Source organism: Myxine glutinosa, chromosome 5 (assembly GCF_964187855.1).
Source record: "Myxine glutinosa chromosome 5, kmMyxGlut1.1, whole genome shotgun sequence".
Classification (NCBI taxonomy): Eukaryota; Metazoa; Chordata; class Myxini; order Myxiniformes; family Myxinidae; genus Myxine; species Myxine glutinosa.
The window spans coordinates 80,682,853-80,705,915 of NC_136265.1; the positions used below are offsets into that span (position 1 = coordinate 80,682,853).

The window sequence follows — 23,063 nt, forward strand, 5'->3', positions numbered from 1 at the left end:
AATCTATAACTACGGTATTCCAAATAGCAGGACAATATGCAACCTTGCTTCACCAGGGGAAACAGTGAAGAGGTCTGACAAAGCAAAAGAGGAGGTAGGATGAGCAGAAGGTAAGGTGGAGAGTAGAAAGGGTCTTCTTGCAGTATTTTATTGTTTGTCTTTGTTTGAACCGATCGGTGGGTTTTGTGTTACAAATGTACAAAGAGTAAATGGAGTTCAAAGATTATGTGAACTACTCGTTTTGGAAAGAATTGACCAATGGGGCAGATCATTGGGTTTACTTTTTAAACATGTTTCAAATAAGTATATATCGGAGATTGAAAAGCAAACACTTCTTAAACACGTATTGTGAGTTTTGTTTGAAATGTTCCTTTAAAATTGGGTTTGAGTGCGAGGTTTTATTTTCAGATTTTATTGTGGCTGTGAAGGTGGAATCCGAGTTTCCAGACGAGTACTCCTCACTCGGCAAAGGTTTGGATGACAACAATCTTCATGTTATAGCTCTATTTGATAATTCTCTACGATAAAATGTTTATTAGTCACCTGCCCAGAGGGGACTAAATGCTTCCATTCTGTCTGTGTGTCAATCCGTCCATCACACATGTGTTTTTCTGGACTTTTTTATCCATACCTTTTAACATATCCAACTGAAACTTGGTACATGCCTTTATTATGATAAGGCACAGAACACGTTTGAGTTTCGGGGTTTTTTTGCCAACTTGTCACGGAGTTCTGCCTTTTTTGCTTGGAACAAGAACATTCATCAGGATTGGTCGGGGACATGTATTGCAAATCAATTCTCCCTCTTGTTTGTTTTAATTCATTTCAGGATGTTTTTTTTTTCAGACTTGATTGTGAAAGTGAAGGTGGAATCTGAGTTTGAAGATGATCCAATGTCTCAGGAGAAAGGTCTGAACCAAATGGACATTCTGCTTGTTCCTGTTGCAGACATTTATGTGTGCGTGTACATTGTACGCACTGCCCCGACAGCACACATATTACATACAGTGTAGCCCTGCCAGATCCCTCATACAAGAGTAATTATATCTAACTCAAACACACTGTCTATGCTATTCTTACCACATTCATGCTGTGGGATTTCCCCTCTCCCCCTCCCCTCCCTTCCACATCACAATATAATGATAAACGATGAGGTAAGCAGTATGAGAGGCATCAAAAAATGCTGGGTATCCTTGAACAAAGCAAAGATGTGTGAGAATTAGTCTGGTTGTAAGAGTGGGTATGAGGGGTGGTATCACCTGCAGAAGCAGGAGGAGTAAAAGGGTGATGGTGAAAAGTGACCCCGTGTTTAACCAGGCCGTGGCAAATGTTTGAGACTTTGATTTTTAGCAAAGGTGCATAGTGAGGCGGAGATAATAATCCCTGGGCATCAATTAAGAGTTCACAGAACAATTATTACAAAACGATGGAATGCACCCAGCTGTTACGCTGCGAGACCACCAAATTGTCATTTCATCATGCACTTTCTCTATTTTCTGACCATCCTGCCCTTTCATATTAATGAGGTTTTTTTCCATTAACCCCCTCCTTTGTTGACCTCTTTGGTTAAGTGGGAAAATTAGTTTGTCTGTTGTCGACCCCGTGCGTTTCTCTCCACTACTTATAATGATTGTTTTGGTTTAGATTTGCTTGTTTATCCCTTCTTTTATTGAAACTAGGGCATGCCCGTACTATATATATATCTAAAATTATATCCCCCCCCCCTCTATTTACATGAAATGGTTTGGTCCAAAGCGAACGGCTTGCGAGTACGGTGACAATCCCCCCCCCCCCCTCTATTTACATGAAATGGTTTGGTCCAAAGCGAACGGCTTGCGAGTACGGTGACAATCCCCCCCCCTCTATTTACATGAAATGGTTTGGTCCAAAGCGAACGGCTTGCGGAGTTTGGTAAAGAAATCGCCATAGCGTGCACGTAATTAGTTTTAAAACATAGTTTAACGGCAACATAGTTTGCCAACGTGAAATAAATGAATACGCTCTCAAATGTGCCGTCCGAGGCAGAGTCTGTTCGCCACGTTCGGCACACGTGATAGCTCGCTGCTCTCTGATTGGTTGAATCGTTTTTTGGACATAGCTCGGTAACTACTTCTCCGATTAATATGTCGCAAATTAGTTTTAATTAGTTTTACAACATAGTTTAACGGCAACATAGTTTGCCAACGTGAAATAAATGAATACGCTCTCAAATGTGCCGTCCGAGGCAGAGTCTGTTCGCCACGTTCGGCACACGTGATAGCTCGCTGCTCTCTGATTGGTTGAATCGTTTTTTGGACATAGCTCGGTAACTACTTGTCCGATTAATATGAAACCTTGAAAAGGCACATCCTCGGGTCCCCAGCAATATACCTGGCAAGTTTAAAGTATATCGGACCCGTGGTTGTCGAGAAACAGCGGTCACAGACAAACATACATACATACATACATACATACATACACACAGAGATTAGTGGAATTATAGATAGATGAACTGTTGTCACATGTTTTGCAGGTGAAGCTGAAATGGTGAAATCAGAAACTTTCCAAAACAACCTTCTTCAGACTTCCCAAGATGCTTTGAGCTATAATCATGTAAAGCAGGAACTGTGTGATTCTCCACCCACAGAGCCGAGCAAAGCTGTTCAGCTGATTGAAGGTAAGACCAGGTCTCTATACATCACATCTCATTTTGTTTACTTGTTTTGTTTGTTCTTTCACACTTAAATAATTTTGATTCGAACTTTGCACAATAAAAGGTCAATTTCAATTTCATTTAAAATACACGTTTCACATAAAATACATTCGCGGGGGATTTGTTCCTGGAAAAATGCCGCAAATGTAGGGGCATTGTTTCAATGGAAAAAGGGGGGTTAGGTTCCCGGCGGTTCTGGATTCACGCAAAATCCCACGAATGTTGAGGAAAATCTCCAAACGCCGAGGGAAATGGCCGCGAACGCCGAGGGAAATGGCCGCGAACGCCGAGGGAAATGGCCGCGAACGCCGAGGGAAATGGCCGCGGACGCCGAGGTAAATGGCCGCGAACGCCGAGGGAAATGGCCGCGAACGCCGAGGGAAATGGCCGCGAACGCCGAGGGAAATGGCCGCGAACGCCGAGTTAAATGGCCGCGAACGCCGAGGGAAATGGCCGCGAACGCCGAGGGAAATGGCCGCGAACGCCGAGGGAAATGGCTGCGAACGCCGAGGGAAATGGCCGCGAACGCCGAGGGAAATGGCCGTGAACGCCGAGGGAAATGGCCGTGAACGCCGAGGGAAATCCATGAATGTTGGGGCATTGTTTCAATGGGGAAAAGAGGGACAGCTGATAGATGCGGTGGAGTGTTTTCATTCTGCACAGTAACTCACGAGGAATGACATGTTAAGCAGCTGGTGGGATATCCCAAGACTCTATGTTCACAGTGTGAATTGTGGGATATCCCACGAAGCTATGTTCATAGTGTGAATGGTGGAATATCCCACGAAGCTATGTTTTCATTGTGAATGGTGGTATACCCTACAAAGCTATAGTCACAGTGTGAATGGTGGGACATCCCACAAAGCAAGCTTGTAGCATGGCTGAAATATTGTTAATTGGCCGCGAAAAGCCATGAAAACACGAAGCACAGACCTGCGAATGTAGATTCAGGTCATGCTCACAGCTCGTGGAAGATATATTTTTTGCATGTCCAGTTGCTTTGTGCATGGCTGGTGGAGGATATGTTTTAGAACTGTTTCATGTTCGCGTCTCATGGGGAAAAAAAATTTTGTGCCCGCAAAAATACTGTTGCGTGATTCCTTTTGGTTAAGACTGGAAAATCACGGATAGCAATTCGATCGTTAATTTGAGGCGACGATCAATGGCAGATTTGACTACTGTCATGCATCGTTTTATGTCCGTCCGAACAACGTCCGATCGCATACACGTCCATGGCCCATAACTATACTGTATATCCATAACATGTTTTGATAGATATATGAAATGCCTATGTTACTGGTTTATGTTTTTTGGCTATATGTTGTTGTTGTTGTACTTACGAAATAAAAAGTTTACAAACTGTATAACAGTGTATGCTTGGTTTTGCATCGTCGGCAGCGCCGCAGCATCATCAGCATCCAGTCTCGGTAATCCCCGCATATCATGAGTTAATCATGGGTCCCAAACGTTGCGCAACCAGCCCTAGTGGTAGCAGCAGTAAGAAACAATGCAAGAGCATTGATTTGGAGGAGAAGCAGAAAATAATAAGACAGCATGAGGGCGGCAAATCTGTGAATGATATCGCACGTGGTTTCGGCAGGTCCCACTCTACAATCACGGCGATAATGAGAAACAAAGAGAAGATTCTTCAAGCGGTAAAAGGATCGGCTTCAATGAAGGCAACAAGATTGACCAAGTTTCGAGAGGGGCCGATATCGAATATGGAAAAGATGCTGATGACCTAGATTGAAGACCAGACTCAAAAGCGAGTCCCACTCAGCACGCTAACCATCACGGCCAAAGCAAAAAGTTTGTTCGAGATGTTGAAGCAACAAGCAGGAGCCGCCTACGACAGAGTTTTCCGCAAGCTCTGGCTGGTTCAAGTGCTTCAAACAATGCGATAGGCTTCATGACGTGAAAGTCAGCGGCGAGTCGGTGAATGCGGATTCTACAGCAGCAGCGGAATTCATCGATACCTTGGACAAGCTTGTCGGCGAGGGAGGATATTTGCCCCAGCAAATAATTAATATGGACGAAACCTCCTTGTATTAGAAGAGGATGCCCGAAAGGTCATTCATACACAAGGAGGCCAAGTCGAATCCAGGCTTTAAGGTATTCAAGGACCACGTGACTGTGATGTTGGGGGGTGGGGGGGAGGAGTTTTGCCGGATTCAATTTGAAACCTTTTGTGGTGTGGCAGAGCGAGAACCCCAGGGCTTTTAAAAATATCAACAAACATATTGTTGCAGTTCTACGCCACCCTTCTCCCCTTTATCAAGGGGGGATTATCCCCTTGTCTTTGCTGGGCTTGGCGGAACCGAGACTTGAAACACCCTTCCCCGGCGAGCGCGAAGTCGGGTTTCGGGACCAATTCTCGCTCGTACCTAAGTACCCGCGCCGCCACGGAAATGAGGTAGCAAGCCTCGCACGAACCACGTGTGGTTTGCGTATGCCGAGCGGATTGAGTACCACGTGGTCCGTGCAGTTTTAATTAGTGGAACCCGATTTGAGCGATCCTATTCGTGCCACGCTTAGCCAATCGAAGAAACCACAGAAACGGTTGAATGGAAGAAAGGAAGAACAAAGGTTTTAATTATTCCCACATGTATATACAATGTTCAGGGATGGAGAGACACAGAGTGGCCTTAGACAGTCCTAACCTATATCCAGACAACATGCCCGTCTCACGCTCACACAGGGAATTGCAGATGGGTAGATGTTCCCCAACGCGTCGACGTGGTCGTCCAGAGACGGTCCACGTCCGGCTCTCCACGGCCCCGTCACGTCCCGCAAAGATGGTGGCAGGCAATGGCAGGAACCCGTAGCGCGTCTCCCAAACAAGGCAGATGATGGGGTGGAACGGCAAAGGGCGGGACTTTTAGTGTGGCTGGCGATTACTCAGCCGTTCTCACTCGCGCGTCTCAAATGCACTGTATATCGGCTTATGCGCGTCTGGCTGCGCCCGCGTATCTGTACAGTTGTCACACGTTGCCAACTCCTCTTTCTCGATCCTCTGAGCTGGTTAGTGCGCGCGAGTTCTCGTGCAAGCCCTTCACCGCTGGTCCTTCTCTCTCACAGCAAGTCCTCATGCAAGTCCTCTGCTTGAAGTGCAGTCCTTACTGCTGCGTGCATGCGAGTCCTCTTGGGTTCTCCAGCGCTAGTCCTCTCTCTCGCAGCAAGTCCTTCCTTACTCTCGTGTGCACGCCAGTCCTGCGAGTCCTTTTCCACGCGAGTCCTCATGCAAGTCCCCCCGTGCAAGTCCTCTGCTTCAAGTCCTTTACTGCTTCGTGCACGTGAGTCCTCTCGAGTTCTCCAGCGCTAGTCCTGCGAGTCCTTTCGTGCAACTCCTCTGCTTCAAGTCCTGTCGAGGGCTTTGCGCAGCGGGTCTTGTAGCTACGCCCCCGAACCTTCTGGAACACTTCACCCTTCTCACCACGCCCTGTGACGCAACGCCGCCGTCACTACCTCTGAGCCCTGATTGGCGGCTCGTGCTTACCGTCAGCGCTGCTGCCGCTTCGCCCTCGACTCCGCCCCGGTCCTCCTAGCCTGCCTTGTGTTAACTCGCCCAATAATGAACAAACGTTTAGTGCAAAAAGGATTGAGGCTACGGACGTTGGATGATCGGTGGCAGTAGGGCCTTTATTCTCCTGGCTCTTACTCAACGCAGAACTAACAATGGAAAGGAACGAAGCTCACAAATCCTAAGACATGACTATACTATCGCGAGGCTACATGTTGCTTGTGTGACTAACTATTTTGGGCAAATTTTAACCTTTATTAGATTCACTTTACAAACTCAAAATCGCAACAATGTGTTGCCAGTGTATTATAGAGCCAACCAAAAGTCATGGATGATGCAAGCATTGTTCCAGGATGCCCTTCTCAACTGCTATGCTGGTGACCTCAAAAGATACTGCATAGAAGAAGGGGTAGTGTTCAAAATTTTGTTGATTTTGGACAATGCTCCAAGTCATCCAAACTTCATTGGTGACCTCCACCCCAACATCAAAGTGGTTTTCCTGCCACCGAATACCACCTCTTTGATTCAGCCTATGGATCAAGGAGCTATTGCATCTTTCAAGTCCTACTATCTTAGGAGGACCTTTGCAATGGCTGTTTCTGCAACGGAGGATGACGAGAAGACACTGAAGGAGTTTTGGAAAGAATATAACATGTACCACTGCATCAAGAACATTTCTTGGGCGTGCGATGATGTCACAAAGCAATGTATGAACGGAGTGTGGAAAAAAAAAGTCATGAAGAGATATGTGAACGATTTCAAGGGTTTTGAAACGGACACAGACTTTGAGAAAATTACGAGCAATCATTGTGCTATGTTGACTTCCGGGTGCAGTTGCGAGAGGACGCTGGCGCTGCATGTTCGCCGCTTCTCCGACTGGATGGATGGACAGGGTCTGCTTCTACTTTTCTGACCTGACATCTCACACCTGTCCTGCCTTTTGTTGATTGTGGATTGGATTGGATTTGTGGACTGTGGACTTTGTGGATTGTGGACTTTGATTTGTGGATTGTGGATGCCGCCATGGCGTCGCGTATGGGGACGCTGGTGCTGTTTGTTCTCCAACGGAAGGCGCACGTGCCGCGCGTTCTCCGGCTGGATAACGGAATCTGCTTTTGATGGTACGGAATACGGAATCGAAAGGTACGGAATCTGCTTTTCTAGTACTCTTGGCGGCTTTTTGGCCGATGGGTCTGCTCTCTGCTTGATCCTCCCGGCTTCACCTGTCCGGCTCTTCCGCCGTTGCCTCCTGCCCGCTCCCGGGCATCTCGCACCCGTCCTGCCTTTTGTTTCTTGGGTTGCTCTCCTGTGGGTTGCCTGGACGGCAGGCTGGCTCCCTGTTGGCCACTGCTGCGGTCGTCGAGCTGCAGGACACTCGCTGGCTGTTGCCCGGCTGCCTCCTCGGCTCCTCGGCTTGCTTGTCCTCGGCTCTCTATTGGTCCTCGGGCTGCTCATCTTCATTCCTCGACCCTCCTCACATGTCGTGCTCTGGACCAGCCTGTTGTGCCTGGCGCTTTGGTCAGCCAGCCTGCGGCTGCCGGCTGACCTCTCCGGGCTCTGTGCCCCTTCGCTCCTGCATGGCATGGCACTGAGGTACTCTGCCGCTAGGCTTCTTCAACTCAACAACCACTCCACTCCGCCATGCATCTCTGTCATCAAAAACCACGGACTCCTACGACGACCCAGATACATCCATAGAGGCTCCGGTCGCAAGTTTGTTTACTCCCAGACAGGTCACTCCATCCACTCACTCTGGTCAGCTGAGCGCACTATCACCCGTCTTACGTCATCACAGCAATATACACGAACGCGCCCCCTGTCTGCAAGCCCTGGCAAAATCACCTGAGTCCATCCGCACCATACAAAGCAATATGAAGCTTACTCTGCTCAATACCCGGTCCCTCAACAATAAAAGCCACATCTTGAACGACTTGATTCTGGACAATAAACTGGACTTTCTCTGTCTGAATGAAACCTGGCAACAACCTCTGGACGACCTCTCACTCAACCTCACTACACCCAATGGTTACTCATACATCAATAAACCACGCTCGGAGGGCCGAGGTGGTGGAATTGCTGTAATACACCGACAGGACATCAAGACCAGCCTCATCTCCATCTCATCTGCTCCATCATTTGAACACCTGGCTTTTAAACTTTCTGGTTACACACAGTCAGTCATGGCAGTTGTCTACCGCCCTCCCAAACCACACCCATCATTCCTGTCTGACTTCTGTTACTTTCTGACCCAGCTCTGTTCCTTCTCCCCCTCAACCCTCCCCCTCGGTGATTCCAATATCCACATGGACTCCACTGATTCCACAATAACCGCTGACTTCATTGATATTGTACACCGCTCCTTTCCTATGCCATCTCCAGGCATTGCAAATCGTCATTGCTGGGCACCGAAGGGGGCTCGGCAGTGACGCACGCTGAAAGAGAGTAGTGACAGTAAAAGAGAGTAGACAACAGTGAGCAAGTCCTTTGTCAAAAACTGAATTTTTTGTTTTTTGATTAATCAATAAATTGAGGAGTTATTTAATTATCATCGATTAATTAAGTACTTATTTAATTAATCAAATTTCCTTTCTCTTCTGACCATTAACTCAGGCACCTTTTGAGTTAAGAAGCTGATATTTGGACATGCCAATGACAAGGTGATTTGGCTGCAAAGGATATTTTTGATTTATTAATTAATCAATTAATCGATTAATTATTTAATTATTCGATTAATGACAAAAACGTTTTTTTTTTTTTAGTTACACATTTTGATGAAATAGTGGTAGTTTATGTGTTCTCTGACCAAATTGATTAATAATTTAATTTTTTTATGATTATTATTTATTTATTTTCATTATTAATCATTTATTTATTTTCTTTCTCATTTGGCCAATATCTCAGCCACCTTTTGAGCTGGGAAGCTAATATTTGGACATGACAGTGACCAAGTGATTTGGCTATCAAGGATATTTTTGATTTATTGATTAATCATTTAATCGATTAATTATTTATTGATTAATCGATGAATTATTTATTGATTAATCAATTAGTTATTAAATTTTTTATTAATGAGTTATTTAATTAAATTTATAAAAGATACATCTTCGGATGAAGCACTCGTGGTTTAGTTATGCGATTAGCCATTTGATTAAGAAAATATTTTGTGATAATCTTTTATTGATTTTAATTATACAATTAATCAATCAATTAGTGTACACCTCTCCCTACCAATGCAGCCTTTATGAGCTGCACTGTGGTATTGCCGGGCGCCAGAGGCGCCCCGGCAATGCCGCGCTGTAGGATATTGTACACCGCACCTTTCCTATGCCATCTCCAGGCATTGCAAATCGTCATTGCTGGGCACCGTAGGGGGCTCAGCAGTGACGCACGCTGAAAGGGAGTACTCAGTTTTCACTCTGGTTGTTTGTTGTACACCGCACCTTTCCTATGCCATCTCCAGGCATTGCAAATCGTCATTGCCGGGCACCGAAGGGGGCTCGGCAGTGACGCACGCTGAAAGGGAGTACTCAGTTTTCACTCTGGTTGTTGTACACCGCACCTTTCCTATGCCATCTCCAGGCATTGCAAATCGTCATTGCTGGGCACCGAAGGGGGCTCGGCAGTGACGCACGCTGAAAGGGAGTACTCAGTTTTCACTCTGGTTGGTTGTTTGTTTGTTTTCTTTCTTTCTTTCTTGTTTGTTTGTTTGTTTGTTTGTTTGTCCGGGCGATATCTCAGCCATCCTTTGAGCTAGGAAGCTGAAAGTTTGGCACAATAGTGAGCAAGTCCTTTGTCAAAAACGGTATTTTTTGTTTTTTGATTAATCAATTAATTGAGGAGTTATTTAATTATTAGCGATTAATTAAGTACTTATTTATTTAATCAAATTTCCTTTCTCTTCTGACCATTAACTCAGGCACCTTTTGAGTTAGGAAGCTGATATTTGGACATGCCAATGACCAGGTGATTTGGCTGCAAAGTCTATTTTTGAGTTATTAATTAATCAATTAATCAATTAATCGATTAATTATTTAATTATTCGATTAATGACTAAAAAAATGTTTTTTTTTAAGTTACAGATTCTGATGAAATGATGGTGGTTTATGTGTTCTATGACCGAATTGATTAATAATTTAATTTTTTAATGATTATTATTTATTTATTTTCATTATTAATCATTTATTTATTTTCTTTCTCATTTGGCCAATATCTCGGGCACCTTTTGAGCTCAGAAGCTAATATTTGGACATGAGTGACCAAGTGATGCAGCTATTGTACACCGCTCCTTTCCTATGCCATCTCCAGGCATTGCAAATCGTCATTGCCGGGCACCGAAGGGGGCTCGGCAGGGACGCACGCTGAAAGAGAGTACTCAGTTTTCACTCTGGTTGTTTGTTGTACACCGCTCCTTTCCTATGCCATCTCCAGGCATTGCAAATCGTCATTGCCGGGCACCGAAGGGGGCTCGGCAGTGACGCGCGCTGAAAGAGAGTACTCAGTTTTCACTCTGGTTGTTTGTTTTCTTGCTTTCTTGTTTTCTTGCTTTCTTGTTTGTTTGTCCGGACGATATCTCAGCCATCCTTTGAGCTAGGAAGCTGAAATTTCGGCACAATAGTGAGCAAGTCCTTTGTCAAAAACGGTATTTTTTTTTTTGATCAATCAATAAATTGAGGAGTTATGTAATTATTAGCGATTAATTAAGTACTTATTTAATTAATCAAATTTCCTTTCTCTTCTGACCATTAACTCAGGCACCTTTTGAGTTAGGAAGCTGATATTTGGACATGCCAATGAATAGGTGATTTGGCTGCAAAGGATATTTTTGATTTATTAATTAATCGATTAATTATTTAATTATTCGATTAATGATAAAAAAATTTTTTTTTTTAAAGTTACAGATTCTTATGAAATAGTAGTCGTTTATGTGTTCTCTGACCAAATTGATTAATAATTTAATTTTTTTATGATTATTATTTATTTATTTTCATTATTAATCATTTATTTATTTTCTTTCTCATTTGGCCAATATCTCAGGCAACTTTTGAGCTGGGAAGCTAGTATTTGGACATGAGTGACCAAGTGATGTGGCTATCAAGGATATTTTTGATTTATTGATTAATCATTTCATCTATTAATTATTTATTGATTAATCGATTAATTATTTATTGAGTAATCAATTAATTATTAATTTTTTTATAAATGACTTATTTAATTAAATTTCTAAAAGATACATCTTCGGATGAAGCACTAGTGGTTTAGTTATGCGATTAGCCAATTGATTATGAAAATATTTTGTGATAATCTTTTATTGATTTTAATTATACAATTAATCAATCAATTAGTGTACACCTCTCCCTCCCAATGCAGCCTCAATGAGCTGCACTGCGGTATTGCCGGGTGCCAGAGGCGCCCCGGCAATGCTGCGCTGCAGCATATTTAATTATTTGGCATGGGGCGGTGTACTTTGAATGTGTGTGTACTTGTTGTACACCGCTCCTTTCCTATGCCATCTCCAGGCATTGCAAATCGTCATTGCCGGGCACCAAAGGGGGCTCGGCAGTGACGCACGCTGAAAGAGAGGACTCAGTTTTCACTCTGGTTTCTTGTTGTACACCGCTCCTTTCCTATGCCATCTCCAGGCATTGCAAATCGTCATTGCTGGGCACCGAAGGGGGCTCGGCAGTGACGCACGCTGAAAGAGAGTACTCAGTTTTCACTCTGGTTTCTTGTTTGTTTGTTTTCTTGGTTGTTGTACACCGCTCCTTTCCTATGCCACCTCCAGGCATTGCAAATCGTCATTGCCGGGCACCAAAGGGGGCTCGGCAGTGACGCACGCTGAAAGAGAGTACTCAGTTTTCACTCTGGTTTCTTGTTTGTTTTCTTGGTTGTCCGGACGATATCTCAGCCATCCTTTGAGCTAGGAAGCTGAAATTTCGGCACAGTAGTGAGCAAGTCCTTTGTCAAATACGGTATTTTTTGTTTTTTGAATAATCAATTAATTGAGGAGTTATTTAATTATTAGCGTTTAATTAAGTACTTATTTAATTAATTAAATTTCATTTATCTTCTGACCATTATTAACTCAGGCACCTTTTGAGTTAGGAAGCTGATATTTGGACATGCCAATGACCAGGTGATTTGGCTGCAAAGGATATTTTTTGATTTATTAATTAATCAATTAATCGATTAATTATTTAATTATTCGATTAATGACAAAAAAAATTTTTTTTTTTAAGTTACAGATTCTGATGAAATAGTGGTAGTTTATGTGTTCTCTGACCAAATTGATTAATAATTTAATTTTTTTATGATTATTATTTATTTATTTTCATTATTAATCATTTATTTATTTTCTTTCTCATTTGGCCAATATCTCAGGCACCTTTTGAGCTGGGAAGCTAATATTTGGACATGAGTGACCAAGTGATGTGGCTATCAAGGATATTTTTGATTTATTGATTAATCATTTCATCTATTAAGTATTTATTGATTAATCGATTAATTATTTATTGAGTAATCAATTAATTATTTAATTTTTTATAAATGACTTATTTAATTAAATTTCTAAAAGATACATCTTCGGATGAAGCACTACTGGTTTAGTTATGCGATTAGCCAATTGATTATGAAAATATTTTGTGATAATCTTTTATTGATTTTAATTATACAATTAATCAATCAATTAGTGTACACCTCTCCCTCCCAATGCAGCCTCAATGAGCTGCACTGCGGTATTGCCGGGCGCCGGAGGCGCCCCGGCAATGCCGCGCTGCAGCATATTTAATTATTTGGCATGGGGCGGTGTACTTTGAATGTATGTGTACTTGTTTGTTTTCTTGGTTGTTTTCTTGTTTGTTTTCTTTCTTGGTTGTCCGGACGATATCTCAGCCATCCTTTGAGCTAGGAAGCTGAAATTTCGGCACAGTCGTGAGCAAGTCCTTTGTCAAATACGGTATTTTTTGTTTTTTGAATAATCAATTAATTGAGGAGTTATTTAATTATTAGCGTTTAATTAAGTACTTATTTGTTTTCTTTCTTGGTTGTCCGGACGATATCTCAGCCATCCTTTGAGCTAGGAAGCTGAAATTTCGGCACAGTCGTGAGCAAGTCCTTTGTCAAATAGGGTATTTTTTGTTTTTTGAATAATCAATTAATTGAGGAGTTATTTAATTATTAGCGTTTAATTAAGTACTTATTTAATTAATTAAATTTCATTTCTCTTCTGACCATTATTAACTCAGGCACCTTTTGAGTTAGGAAGCTGATATTTGGACATGCCAATGACCAGGTGATTTGGCTGCAAAGGATATTTTTGATTTATTAATTAATCAATTAATCGATTAATTATTTAATTATTCGATTAATGGCCCAAAAAATTTTTTTTTTTAAGTTACAGATTCTGATGAAATAGTGGTAGTTTATGTGTTCTCTGACCAAATTGATTACCAATTTAATTTTTTTATGATTATTATTTATTTATTTTCATTATTAATCATTTATTTATTTTCTTTCTCATTTGGCCAATATCTCAGGCACCTTTTGAGCTGGGAAGCTAATATTTGGACATAAGTGACCAAGTGATGTGGCTATCAAGGATATTTTTGATTTATTGATTAATCATTTCATCTATTAATTATTTATTGATTAATCGATTAATTATTTATTGAGTAATCAATTAATTATTTAATTTTTTATAAATGACTTATTTAATTAAATTTCTAAAAGATACATCTTCGGATGAAGCACTAGTGGTTTAGTTATGCGATTAGCCAATTGATTATGAAAATATTTTGTGATAATCTTTTATTGATTTTAATTATACAATTAATCAATCAATTAGTGTACACCTCTCCCTCCCAATGCAGCCTTAATGAGCTGCACTGCGGTATTGCCGGGCGCCGGAGGCGCCCCGGCAATGCCGCGCTGCAGCATATTTAATTATTTGGCATGGGGCGGTGTACTTTGAATGTATGTGTACTTGTTTTCTTGTTTGTTTTCTTTCTTGGTTGTCCGGACGATATCTCAGCCATCCTTTGAGCTAGGAAGCTGAAATTTCGGCACAGTAGTGAGCAAGTCCTTTGTCAAATACGGTATTTTTTGTTTTTTGAATAATCAATTAATTGAGGAGTTATTTAATTATTAGCGTTTAATTAAGTACTTATTTAATTAATTAAATTTCATTTCTCTTCTGACCATTATTAACTCAGGCACCTTTTGAGTTAGGAAGCTGATATTTGGACATGCCAATGACCAGGTGATTTGGCTGCAAAGGATATTTTTGATTTATTAATTAATCAATTAATCGATTAATTATTTAATTATTCGATTAATGACAAAAAATTTTTTTTTTTTTAAGTTACAGATTCTGATGAAATAGTGGTAGTTTATGTGTTCTCTGACCAAATTGATTAATAATTTAATTTTTTTATGATTATTATTTATTTATTTTCATTATTAATCATTTATTTATTTTCTTTCTCATTTGGCCAATATCTCAGGCACCTTTTGAGCTGGGAAGCTAATATTTGGACATGAGTGACCAAGTGATGTGGCTATCAAGGATATTTTTGATTTATTGATTAATCATTTCATCTATTAAGTATTTATTGATTAATCGATTAATTATTTATTGAGTAATCAATTAATTATTTAATTTTTTATAAATGACTTATTTAATTAAATTTCTAAAAGATACATCTTCGGATGAAGCACTACTGGTTTAGTTATGCGATTAGCCAATTGATTATGAAAATATTTTGTGATAATCTTTTATTGATTTTAATTATACAATTAATCAATCAATTAGTGTACACCTCTCCCTCCCAATGCAGCCTCAATGAGCTGCACTGCGGTATTGCCGGGCGCCGGAGGCGCCCCGGCAATGCCGCGCTGCAGCATATTTAATTATTTGGCATGGGGCGGTGTACTTTGAATGTATGTGTACTTGTTTTCTTTCTTGTTTTCTTTCTTGTTTGTTTGTCCGGGCGATATCTCAGCCATCCTTTGAGCTAGGAAGCTGAAATTTCGGCACAATAGTGAGCAAGTCCTTTGTCAAAAACGGTATTTTTTTTTTTTGATGAATCAATAAATTGAGGAGTTATTTAATTATTAGCGATTAATTAAGTACTTATTTAATTAATTAAATTTCCTTTCTCTTCGTACCATTAACTCAGGCACCTTTTGAGTTAGGAAGCTGATATTTGGACACGCCAATGACCAGGTGATTGTGCTGCAAAGGATATTTTTGATTTATTAATTATTCAATTAATCGATTAACTATTTAATTATTCGACTAATGACAAAAAAAAAATTTTTTTTTAAGTTACAGATTCTGATGAAATAGTGGTAGTCTATTTGTTCTCTGACCAAATTGATTAATAATTTAATTTTTTTATGATTTTTTTTTTTTTCATTATTAATCATTTATTTATTTTCTTTCTCATTTGGCCAATATCTCAGGCACCTTTTGAGCTGGGAAGCTAATATTTGGACATGAGTGACCAAGTGATGTGGCTATCAAGGATATTTTTGATTTATTGATTAATCATTTCATCTATTAATTATTTATTGATTAATCGATTAATTATTTATTGAGTAATCAATTAATTATTTAATTTTTTATAAATGACTTATTTAATTAAATTTCTAAAAGATACATCTTCGGATGAAGCACTAGTGGTTTAGGTATGCTATTAGCCAATTGATTATGAAAATATTTTGTGATAATCTTTTATTGATTTTAATTATACAATGAATCAATCAATTAGTGTACACCTCTCCCTCCCAATGCAGCCTCAATGAGCTGCACTGCGGTATTGCCGGGCGCCTGAGGCGCCCCGGCAATGCCGCTCTGTAGGATATTTAATTATTTGGCATGGGGGCGGTGTACTTTGAATGTATCTGTACTTGTCAAGGATATTTTTGATTTATTGATTGAGCAATTAATCAATTAATCGATTAATTATTTAATTATTCGATTAATTACTAAAAAAAATAAAATTAAGTTACAGATTCTGATGAAATGATGGTGGTTTATGTGTTCTGTGACCGAATTGATTAATAATTTAATTTTTTAATGATTACTATTTTTTTTTTTCATTATTAATCACTTATTTATTTTCTTTCTCATTTGGCCAATATCTCAGGCACCTTTTGAGCTTGGAAGCTATTATTTGGACATGACAGTGACCAAGTGATATGGCTATCAATGATATTTTTGATTTATTGATTAATCTGCAAGATGGATAACCTGCAAGATGGACAACCTGCAACATTGCGAGCCTCGGCCTGGTGGTGGGGTGGCTATCTTTATCAAAAACTCTCTTCCTCACTCTCCTTGCACTGCCCTCTCTCCTCCTCACCCCCAGGAGTACCTCTGTCTACGGCTTCCTCTCCGCTCCCACCTTTTGTTCATATGTGTTCTGTACCATCCCCCAAACAGTGATGACTCCATCTACATTTCACTGTCTGACAACATGGACCAACTTCTATCCACTCATCCCAACTCTCTCTTCCTCATATGTGGTGACTTCAACTGTCATCATGCCACCTGGTTGGGTGTGGGTTCCTCTCTCACCAGTCATGGCACCTCAGCAAAGGACTTCTGTGACTCACTGGGATTGACACAATCTGTCAATTTCCCGACCCGGATCTCAGCCAATGGAGTATCTTCTCTTCTAGACTTGATTATGACAAACTTCCCTGGTTCACCCGCTATCTTGGAAAAACCGAAAAACTTAGCACCTCTGTATCTCCGAAAGTGCTGAATAGAAAAAATTGAGACGTGGCTCATTGTAAAGAACTCTCCATGGGGAATAAAATATGTTCATGATGACGTTATCGGTCACGTGGTTCGGCCGTCATATTTGTCCTAAATGGCCGATAAAAAAAGTACATTCCGGCAAGTCCTTTGTCTCTGACCGATTTTTCATCTGTTTGTCTGTGTCTGTCTGTCTCTGTTTGCAGCACTTCGTCTACACCGTTGCACGTAGAATCGCCAAACTTTGCACACGTATTTGTCTTGCCCTGGAATAGACTGTGCCCAATTGATGATGTCATCAGTCACATGGTTCGGCCGCCATCTTGGAAAAACGGAAACACTTTGCACCTCTATATCTCCGAAAGTGCTGAATAGAAAAAATTGAGACATGGCTCATTGTAAAGAACTTTCCATGGGGAATAAAGTATGTTAATGATGATGTCATAGGTGCCTCCATTTTGACGTCATAATTCGACAAGTGCAAAACTTCATCCGATCATGATTAAATTTCTTGAGCATCATCGAAGGAATAAATTAGTTTAGAAAACAAATAATGATGACATCATCGGTCACGTGGTTCTGCCACCATATTTGTCCAAAATGGCCGATAAAAAAGTACAATCCGGCAAGTCCTCGGTCTCTGACCGATTTTTCATGTTTGTCTGTACGCTCACTTATACTTGCCTACAGGTCACAATTTTAAACCGATCTTCACGAAACTTCACCAAATGGTAGAGTTCGTGGTCCGACAAAATCCTATATATTTTTGAGGTCAAATGGTCAAAAGGTCAACATCTGCCAAAGGTCAACCACTTTTTTCAAATTTCTAAAATGCTCAATTTTCATCCAATTGACTTGAGATTTGAATAGGATTTACATATCGGCCAACAGAATTCAACCACCAACTATCTTTGAGATCAGCACAGGCCAAAAGCTCAACATAGGCCAAAGGTGAACCACTTTTTTTTGAATTCCTAAAATCCTCAATTTTCACCCAATTCACTTGAAATTTGAATGGGATTTACATATCAGCAAACTGAATTCAACTACCAACTATTTTTAAGATCACCATCGGTCAAAGGTCAACAACAATTTCAAATTTCTAAAAGCCTAAATTTTCATCCGATTGACTTGAAATTTGAATAGGATTTTCATGTCATCTAACTGAATTCAACCACCAATTATATGAGGTCAAAAGGATGCTCCACTGAGTGCCATTCTGCTTTGTTCTTTTTTGCCAAGTGTCGCTCTACGAGCGATTTTTCATGACTTGGCAAAAAAATTTTTTTTTTTTGCAAGTATGTTGATCACTCCGGTTTGTTTGTGTGTTTGTTTGTCTATCCGCTCACTTTTCTTGCCTACAGGTCACAATTTTAAACCGATCTTCATGAAACTTTACCAAATGGTAGAGTTCGTGGTCCAACAAAATCCTATATATGTTTGGGGTCAAAAAGTAAAAAGGTCAACATAGGCCAAAGGTCAACCACTTTTTTCAAATTTCTAAAATCTTCAATTTTCATCTGATTGACTTGAAATTTGAATAGGATTTACATATCGGCTTACTGAATTCAACCACCAACTATTTTTGAGATCAGTGTCGGCAAAAAGGTCAACGTAGGCCAAAGGTCAACCTCCTTTTTCTAACTTCTAAAATCCTCAATTTTCATCCGATTGACTTGAAATTTGAAAAGGATTTACATATCGGCGAACTCAATTCAACCACCAACTATTTTTGAGTTCAACATCGGCCAAAGGTCAACCACGTTTTTTTCAAGTTTCTAAAATCCTTAATTTTCATCCGATTGACTTGAAATTTAAATAGGATTTTCATATCAGCTAACTGAATTCAAACACCAACTATTTTTGAGATCAGCATAGGCCAAAACGTCAACCTAGGTCAAAGGTCAACAACAATTTCAAATTTCTAAAATCCTCAATTTTCATTCGATTGACTTGAAATTTGAATAGGATTTTCATATCAACTCACTGAATTCAACCACCAACTATTTTTGAGATCAGCATAGGTCAAAAGGTAAATGTAGGCCAAAGGTCAACCACCTTTTTCAAATTTCTAAAATCCTCAATTTTCATCCGATTGACTTGAAATTTGAAAAGGATTTACATATCAGCGAACTGAATTCAACCACGAACTATTTTTGAGATCAACATAGGCCAAAAGGTCAACATAGGCCAAAGGTCAACCACCAATTTTTTTTCAAGTTTCTAAAATCCTCAATTTTCATCCGATTGAATTGAAATTTGAATAGGATTTTCATATCAGCTAACTGAATTCAACCACCAACTATTTTTGAGTTCAACATCGGCCCAAGGTCAACCACGTTTTTTTCAAGTTTCTAAAATCCTCAATTTTCATCCGATTGACTTGAAATTTGAATAGGATTTTCATATCAGCTAACTGAATTCAAACACCAACTATTTTTGAGATCAGCATAGGCCAAAAGATCAACATCGGCCAAAGGGCAACAACAATTTCGAATTTCTAAAATCCTCAATTTTCATCCGATTCACTTGAAATTTGAATGGGATTTACATATCCGCAAACTAAATTCAACCACCAACTATTTTTGGGATCACAATTGGTCAAAGGTCAACAACAATTTCAAATTTTTAAAATCCTCAATTTTCACTCGATTGACTTGAAATTAGAATAGGATTTACATATCAGTGAACTGAATTCAACCAACAACTATTTTTTAGATCAGCATAGGCCAAAAGGTCATAATAGGCAAAAGGTCAACCACTTTTTTCAAATTTTTAAATGCCTCAATTTTCTTCCGATTGACTTGAAATTTAAATTGGATTTTCATGTCAGCTAACTGAATTCAACCACCAATTATATAAGAGGTCAAAAGGATGCTCTACTGAGTGCCATTCTGCTTTGTTCTCTTTTGCCAAGTGTCGCCCTATGAGTGATTTTTCATATTGTATGTTTGTTTGTTTGTCTGTCCGCTCACTTATACTTGCTTACAGGTCACAATTTTAAACCGATCTTCACGAAACATTACCAAATTATAGAGTTTGTGGTCCGACAAAATACTATATATTTTTGAGGTCAAAAGGTCAAAAGGTCAACAAAGGCCAAAGGTCAACCACATTTTACAAATCTCTAAAATCCTCAATTTTCATCCGATTGACTTGAAATTTCAAGAGGATTTGCATTTCTGATCAATGAATTCAACCAACTATTTTTGAGGTCAACATAGGCCAAAAGTTCAACATAGGCCAAATTTCTAAAATTGTCAATTTTCTCAGATTAACCTAAACCTTGAAGACGATTTGCATATCAGGTCACTGAATTCAGCCACAAATTATTTTTGAGGTCAAAAGTATTCCCTACTGAGTGGCATTCTACTTTGTACTGTTTTGCCAAGTGTCACTCTATGAGTGATTTTTCATTTATTTATTTGGCATGGGGCAGTGTGCTTTGTAGCTCGACTTGTTTATGAGATTTTTTCCCTCCTTTTTCATTTGTCAATGTTAAATTGAGATAACAAAGTCGTGAGTTAAATGAGAATTCTATTTTGAACTTGTCAGATGATAAATGGATTGAGGATGAGACATTTATTTTTGTGACAATGCTCGCTTGGGTTTTGACCAAATTAACTTGCAAAACTCTTCTCTTTTTTTTTTTTCATTGGATTCACTCGTTTATCCCTTTTGTTCATGCAACACAATGTCACGTGGTTTCCAGATGAAGCTCCTCCGGTGAAGATGGAACCCTTCCAGAGTAACTCTCTTCAAACCTCTCAGGATGCTTTGTGCTCTGAGCATATAAAGCAGGAACCATGTGATTCTCCTCCGGCAGACACGAGCAAAGCTGATCAGCTGCTCGAAGGTAAGCCGAGTTGCACAGAGAAGATATCACATTATGTTTACCTGTTTGGTTTATTTTCCCGAATAAATTATTTATTTCCAATCCTTGTAGAATTGTAGATTCAAAGCGTTTCCATACGTGGGCTGTTTTTATGTCAACGAGACAGTGAACTTTTCTGAGTCACATGTCCAACTCAAATCCCATGAGATCTGCGGAAATAATTTGTAACAATGAATGACGCAAACCAATTATCCTCTTCCTGATGCACATTAACACAATACACATTGTTGAAAAAGAAACTTTTGTGATGACATGGGTTTAAGCCCTGCTCGAGAGAATGCCAATCCCCTCTCCACTTCAAGCCTTCCCCAGCTTCATGGAAAATGACACCGAGAAGAACTATCTCACCAACAAAGCTTTGCTCCTTGGAGACAATGTCCTTGTCCATCCTACGCAGATGCAAGACTGGTTCGATAATCCAATATGTTTTGAAGCCCTTTAGTCCAGTGATCTGCAACCTTTTTCTCGTGGTGGGCCAGATCAACATCGGGTTGTCTGGGCGTGTGACGGAACGATAACTGAGTAGTCGTTAGAGGTGAGAAGAGTTTTTTTTTTTTTGTTTGTTTTGTATACAAGATCGAGGCTCGTGAAAGAGCGAACATTCATCACACAGAAAGACAAACCGACACATAAAACATATAACATCGGGAGCGGTAGACAAGATGGGGAGATCCAGTGAATTCCATTTCCAGTTAATTCAATAATTCCAGTTAATTTCCAAAGTGAGGTCTGTGTGCAGTTTGAACAGGGAATGCCATGGTTTTCGTGTTGGTCTGTCAGTGCGAGCTCTGTGCCTGCATTTTTGTGTGTGGCGTGGCGAGGGTGTTACTGTCCTGGAAAGCACAGAGGATGGAAGGCCAGAAATGAGATGGTAGAAGAAAAGAGACCAAAGACCTGTCTGTGATGGGTAAGTGATAGGCCCATAACCTCTGCTTCATTGGGTGTCATTCCAATAATCTTAGACGTCATGGTTTCCACGGCCTCAAGCTGAGCAAGGTGTAATGCAGGTGTGCCAGCCCAGATAGGAGAGCAGTACTCCAGCAAGCTGCAGATGCATGATGGATGCCATGACCTTACTGATGACTGAAAGTAAGTGGATGCATTTTCCACATGAGTTGTCGAGGCCAAAGTTTGGAAAATCATTAGTTGAGGCACAAAATCTACCCTTGCTGAGGATAGGTTGGTGAAAGTTTGGTCTTGTACCTTCTCTTCCTTTCAATTTATTGTCCCTCCTTCATCGTATTGGACTGAAAAATGATGCATCTGGAATCACTTTCTGAGGAAGATAACAGGAGACCTTGGAAAATATTGTCGTGTCCGTGCCGATAAAGACCGATCTCGGACGGATTGCCAATCGAGCTTAACACTCCGAGGTGTTCAGTCAACAATGGCGGAGTTAATACGCGCGGGGGGGGGGGGGGCCGGGGGGGGAGCAGCGAAGCTCTTACCTTCACGGGACGTCTTCGGACCTGCGACAATTAACTCAAACCGACGCTGTTTCAAATGTACAAAAATACCGGTTTTATTGAATAAATGCCAGGAACAAAATCATGCACGACAAAACTAAGAATCTAAAATGGAGCGCCCCCAATGGACTCAAATACAAAGAAAGGGGAAAATAAAGGTGAACGAAAGTAAAAATGTGTAGTTGTGACTTATCTCTGGTCCCCTTGATCATCCCAGGCCCCGCATCCTTGGTGGGAAAATACACCTTGGTGCCGTTTGGGCACAGCAACCAGGCCTCAGCACGCCCTTGTTCACTCAGCCGTGCTTGTCTTCATCGTTTGCTTCACCAGCACCGCCGTCTCTCAGCGCACCGAGACGATGCACAGCCAGCACTCACGAGCCAGTGAAAGGACAATGCGGCCGTGCAGCCGATCGCCCGGACCAAAGAGAAAGAATGCACGATCCGCGACCATCTGCAGGAACTCGGCACACCACTGGCGAAAACCGTGACTGTTCGCTATCAAAGTCCCAACTCAAGACCATTCGTATCGACAATCCAGCGCAAGAGATATCCGCCTTCCACAAACACCAGGACCCGAGAGAGCATGCGACCGTTCGCTATCAATGTCCCCACACAAGAAGGGCAGAAATATGACTGTTCGTGAAGACTGTCCCACCACAAGAGCTTGTCACACCGCAAGAGCTTGTCCCACCGCAAGAGCTTGTCCCACCGCAAGAGCTTGTCCCACCG

The 23,063-nt window shown here is 40.7% G+C and overlaps 1 protein-coding gene across 1 annotated transcript in view; it reads left to right on the forward strand.

Moving 5' to 3' along the window:
* LOC137428502 (uncharacterized) overlaps window positions 1-22,719 on the forward strand; it is a 186,720-nt gene extending 164,001 nt beyond the window's left edge. Inside the window, 5 exon segments of the mRNA XM_078777357.1 lie at window positions 847-971; window positions 6,742-6,930; window positions 7,541-7,730; window positions 20,684-20,827; window positions 22,550-22,719. Coding sequence (XP_078633483.1) covers window positions 847-971; window positions 6,742-6,930; window positions 7,541-7,730; window positions 20,684-20,827; window positions 22,550-22,719 — 818 coding nt within the window.
* Window positions 22,720-23,063: the final 344 nt, after the last annotated feature.